The sequence below is a fragment of the Arachis ipaensis genome, chromosome B09 (genome assembly GCF_000816755.2).
Source record: "Arachis ipaensis cultivar K30076 chromosome B09, Araip1.1, whole genome shotgun sequence".
NCBI classification, from domain to species: domain Eukaryota; kingdom Viridiplantae; phylum Streptophyta; class Magnoliopsida; order Fabales; family Fabaceae; genus Arachis; species Arachis ipaensis.
In genome coordinates, this window is record NC_029793.2 from 13,435,121 (window position 1) to 13,441,108 (window position 5,988).

At 29.8% G+C, this 5,988-nt stretch overlaps 1 protein-coding gene across 4 annotated transcripts in view; it reads right to left on the bottom strand.

The window, feature by feature from the left end:
• The window catches only part of LOC107617072 (histone acetyltransferase HAC1-like), a 62,373-nt gene extending 57,568 nt beyond the window's left edge, over positions 1-4,805 (bottom strand). The window contains exons 1-4 of one of the 4 annotated variants that reach the window (XM_021112134.1): positions 4,733-4,788; positions 4,669-4,682; positions 4,461-4,532; positions 1,594-1,820 (exon numbers count right to left, since the gene is read on the bottom strand). In XM_021112134.1, the coding sequence (XP_020967793.1) occupies positions 1,594-1,820; positions 4,461-4,508 (275 nt within the window). In that variant the 5' untranslated portion in view covers positions 4,509-4,532; positions 4,669-4,682; positions 4,733-4,788. Of the gene's footprint in view, positions 1-1,593; positions 1,821-4,460; positions 4,533-4,668 lie in introns of all 4 variants that reach the window. The other 3 variants (XM_021112133.1, XM_016318892.2, XM_021112135.1) reach the window with 3 other exon arrangements.

Genomic DNA, 5,988 nt, shown 5'->3' on the forward strand with positions numbered 1-5,988 from the left:
GTTATTTCAATATATATATATATATTGAAAAATCTAATCCTAACTTAAAAAATATCTTCCCTTCTCTCCATAACACTAACATTGTGCTGTTCCACATTTTTAATCTCTTCTCTCCATGACTATGGTGTGTTATTTTATATTTTAGGACTTGTAATCTTGGACAATACTCTATTTGTATATTGTAATAATATTTTGTGATTTTTTTAATTTTTTAGTACAATTTTCATATAAATTATTAATATAAAGAGATGGAGAGTAGGTCCCCACAGGAAATTAGACCCTGCAGAAAATGGAGATGGGGCAATATTCCCCACAGTGGAGATCGAGGTGAGGACGGAAAGCAAATCTGGGGGCGGGGCCAGAAGTAGGGAGGCATCTCCCGCCCCGTCTTACCCTGTTGCCATCCCTACCCATCACACTATACCACCATGGTACCAGTACACACCACCACATCATCACAATACCAGTGCTCACCACCCCACCACCCTTACTGCCTGCATCCTACCCTTTAGCCACGACCACCACCACCAAACAATGTTATCAAACCACACTTTCTCACCTCACCGTCACCTTGGCCTCTTTCTTCAAAATTTTTTTTCTCTCTTTTTCTCTCTATATTTACTATGTTTTACTGATCTACCTCCCTTTACCATCATTGCATCTCACTTCCACCATCTTCTCACTTTTATCTTCCTCCAACGCACACTCTATTTTTCTTTGCGAAACTTTATGGCACTTCCTTTTCCTTCTTTGATTTCGATATATATATATATCTCTTTGTTATTGTTGATTTTGTGTGTGTCGATAGTGATGGTGGTGGTGATCGAGTTAGGATTTGTGTGTTGATTGAAATTGGAGTGACATGAGAAAAAAGGTAGAGACAATGGTGACAGTGGAGGTAAAAATATAGTGATGAACATGAGAGAGAGAGAGAGAAAAAGAGTGAAAGAGAGAAGGGAGGGAGGGGACAGAGAGGGCGATAACTAGAAGAAAGGGGTGGTTGATCGTTGAGTGGGGTGGTTATCCGATAAAGTTGTTGAGATGATGTTCATAATGATAGTGGTGGTGGTGGTGGCCAATGACCAAAAGAAGTGAGGGTGATTCGACTTTTTGTGGTGGTGGATGAAAAGAAATGGCAGTGAGATGAAAAAAGGTGGTCTAGTGAAATTGTTTTGACGATGATAATGATGATGGCGATGGTATGATGGTGGTGATGGTATTATCTGTAGGTAAGGAATAATAATAGGTTGTCGATAGTATAAGCGATGATGATAATAATGATGATGATGACGATGTAGAATTAACAAGGATAGAGTTGGTAAAAAAAATTGATTTAACTTTTATTGTTAAAAAAATAACTGAAAGAATAAAATTAAAATTTAATTTAAATAATAAGATAAACTTGAATTAAATTAAAACTTGGGGATATTTTTAAAATTTTTTAAAAACTTTAAACATAGAAAATATATTTTATATCCTGTAAAAAAATAAAAGAAATGGGGGTGTAAATTAATATATTAAAAGATCTTAGATCATAACTAAGTTTCACTATAGTAATAGGTTAAGGTTGGCAAGCATGGATGATAGACAAACCTGCAACAATGTACTTCACACTCAGGATCTGGTGTGTTGCAATATTTAGCATGAAGCTTAAGCAAATCCCAAATTTCCATGCATTCCGAACAATCTCCTTCATCAATACCAATCATACAATCTTCCTTATGCCTGATAAGTTTCCTCACCCTCAAACACTTTGGAAATGTGCAACTTAAAGTTTGACAATATGATGCATGTTGAATCAGTGCAATTTCTCTTCTTGTCTGTATACAATTATATCCAAGCATATTTAATAAAAATTAGTTAAATAATCAGATAAGAGGAACCTCATAATATGATGATTCAAGGGTGATGTAATATTTGCAAATTCGAATTTTTAGAAAAAAAAAACACTGAAATTTTATAAAAAGCAACACAAATTTTATTTTTAAAAAACAGCAAATAAATTTTAGGGTTAAGTACTAAAATCGTCCCTAAAGTAAGGGGCGAAAATCAAATTCATCCTCGACCTTTTTTCGTTATTAAAATCATCATCAACGTTCAAAAACACTTTAAAATCATCCTTTCCCAAATTCTTGGACCAAAATACCCTCATCATCATCATTCTCCTCTTCACCTTTCTCACTCCACCACCTCCACTGCCAGAACAGAAGCCTATGCCCAACGTGAATCCACCACCACCACCAGTAGTATCATCATGGTCATCATCACCATCATCAGAATTTTTTTCAAAATCAACCGAAATCAACCAGAAGTCCAAGATGAACAAGAACCCACCACCACCACCACCATTATCATCATAGTCATCATCATCATCATCATCAGAAGAAGAAGAAGAACAATAACAAAACTCAAAACAGAACCCACCATCACCCCACTATCATCATCAACACCAAAACCCACCACCACCCCCACCTCAGAAAATCATAACTCAGAATAATCAACAAATTCACTTTGAACAATAATCAACAAATTCAGCAACAACAATATTCCAAATTCAAGACAAATCACAAAAAATTAAATTATAGATATTCCATAACAAATTTCACAAAAAATAGAAGCGGGCGGTGAGAGCGAGGAGGAGAAACAGTGGCGGATCACAAGCGGCAGGGCGGCGGTGCACCCCCCTTTTTTCTTTCCCCCCGTTTCTCTCTATATCCCTTTCTTTCTTTTCTTTTTTATTTATTTTATATTTATTTTATTTTATAATTATATTTATTTTATTTTATAATTTTTTTAATGAGGAGTAGTTTGGTAATAAAAAATAAAATTGGTAAAAATGATGATTTTAAAGTGTTTTTGAACGTTGAGGATGATTTTAATAACGAAAAAAGGTTGGGACGATTTTGATTTTGACCCAAGACGTTAGGGACGAAAACAATACTTAAGCCTAAATTTTATTAGAACAACATATAAGTTTTGTAAAAATGATGCAAAAGCTTTTAAAAATAGTAAACGCAGATCGAATATAGCCAAAATCTCAATTCGATCCGCACTAAAATTATCGGGTGAGATCTGATCCAATATCCGCAATTTTTAATCTTAGATCTGATCCGATCTGCACATTTGCAGATCAGATCAGATCTCGGATATATCCGCAAAATATATAAATATTTAAAAAGCTTATTTTTATTTAAAAAATATCAACAAAATACTATTTTTTTACTCTTTTAAACATGTTTACTATTAAAATATTATTAAACATACTTTTTTAAATAATAAAAATAAAATAATACAACATATATAATCATTATTAGTTGAAATAAAATATAAAAAGAATATTCACTTATTTATTTATTTATTTTTATGGATCTGCGAATATGCAAATACCTACATAAAATCCACAATCTGATCCGATAACCTTGCAAATCGGATCGATATATGCAATTTTGGATCAGATTCGGATAAATACTGCGGATATGCGAATCGAATCCGATCCATAAACACCCCTAAAAATAACACAAATTATAAAAACTTGTAATCAACTTTCAACTATTTAATATATATTTGATCTCTAAAACAAATCCACGGCCTTGTCTTTTGGGGAATTGGGCAAGGATTTGGTTGAAAATCACATTGACATAATAAAACATTAATGGATTAATTTTGGGTAGACTGAATGATCAATTAATTTATCTACTTAAATAAATGTTAAATTTACAACAGAATAATTTGTAGCCTATTAAATTAAGAGTACTATAAAAAAAATAAAACAATAACAAATTTGTTGTTATATCTTTCTATATGGGTACAATATAATCAATAGTTGAAATTTGATTACAAGTTTTATAAAATTTCTAAATCTAAGAGCGCATTGTTAATGTAAAAATTCAATCATCACATATTTGTATATATTTATACGTTAAAAAAAATCCAAATTTTGTTTTTAAATTATGAAAAACTTATGAATTTTTTTTAAATAAAATAATTAACAATTTCTTAAGAATTATCATTTGATTCATTTACTCCTAAAGAATTATCACTGTACCTTTTGTTATTAAAAAATTAATTTAATGTACAATCCTCCAATTTGACATAAAAGCTCAAATTTGGATTTTTTTATAATTCGAATTTGAAGACAATGTGATCAAAACACTTGCTATCGGCTATTTATTTTATAAATTAAATGATAATTTAATTAATATAATATTTAATTATTTTTTAAATTACATATCATATAAAAATATTTGTTAATCACGTATTATTTATTTTAATATTGTTTATCTCGTTTGCAGTATAATATATTTATATATATTTTGCCTTTGTTATAAACGAGATAAATAATTTAAAAAATATATATCAATAATTAATTTATTTATTTAAAATAAATCCCCAAGGAGGTATTCACATGTTTATTGAAATTAATTAGAAATTTTGAATCAAAAGATGAAATCACTTAATACCTCAATTGTTAAGGTATCTCCATTATCCTGAAGATGAAGATTGGCCATCGAACAAATTTTGTCAGCCACAAACTAGGAATGTTTAAAACAAAAAAAAAATCAAAAGAAAACAAAACAGTCAAAGGCCATATACTAATTAAACAGATAAACCGTAGACTTTGAATCTTTGATGATTGAAGATAGAGAATGAGAAAGAATGAACAAGAACCTAAAGCTCTTACTCAATACAAGTAAAAGGATACGACGTTTGTCAAGGAAAATCTTGATAAAATATGGTCAATATGTTGTAAAAAAATTGTGACGGCTTAGCAGCACAACTTTCACAAGACAAGTATTTATGTGAGACAATCAATGAAACCTAACTCTAAACGGTGTCGTATACTTAAAAAATTACTTTTAATATTAACAAAATCCATTTCCATTTTATTTTTTCCAGTAATATTTATTCATTACTTCAAAATATTGATTTATTTATTATATCATAAATATTTCCTTTTGGAAAAGTATAATGTTGCTTTTGGAAAAGTATATAGAACTAAGAGGTGATCAGACAAAAAGTAAACAACTTAACTAATTTATTTATAATTATATTTAATTAATTTTATTTTTTTTTAATTTATAATATTTGATATTAATTGTTTCTCACTCCAAATTAAAATTCTGAATGATACGTTGGAGAAATAGGGGGGAGATCACGGAATTTTCAACAATTCCGATTCTTAGTATATAAAAAAATTTATAAAATATATAAAAGAACATCCATTTAGTATGAAAAAAAAAACATTCTTATATTTAGTAGAAGAAACATCCTAATGCCTAGCATAAGTACCATCTACGTAGAAGTTTTAGATTCTAACATTTGACTAATTTTTTACTGGTACCCTCTTAATTTCTAGCATTGTTGCTTTTTTTTTTTTCTACTTTTCCCTGAATGGAATTCTATTTGCTTTTATGGTATGAGTATGACACTGATTTATTTGGTCCTTCCTAGTGAGAAAGTTTAGTGGGAATTGAACCTAAAGTTCTTCCCACATATCCAATTTGAGTTGTCAATTGCGCTGCATCACGTTGATCTAAGGACTAAGGGTATGATTACGAAAGAGGATTTGGATCTTCTAAGTGACGAATTTTGTAACGTTGAGAAAGTGATTCAATTTAATGGGACTAATCCAATTCATAATGGAAGTAACTAATCCAATCACTTCAGAAGACTTTTTATCATGATGAAAATTTTCGAGCTAAAGCAAATGTAAATTAATTTTTTTTATTGATAACAAAAATATTTGGAGGCCAAAAATTAGGAGATCAAAGATAATCATAACTAACTATTTTTTGATGGGCTTATTCATCTACTTAAGTAAATATTAGGAGTTGAAATCCTGCTTTGTATATGCAGTAATTTATTAGTCAATGACAAACTCTTAATAGAGTTTAAATTTGTAATAAATAATTATTGGCCTGTTAAGTTAGATGGACAACTAAAAAAAAGATAATGATAACTTTTTTTTATGATAACGTTAGAGAGAAT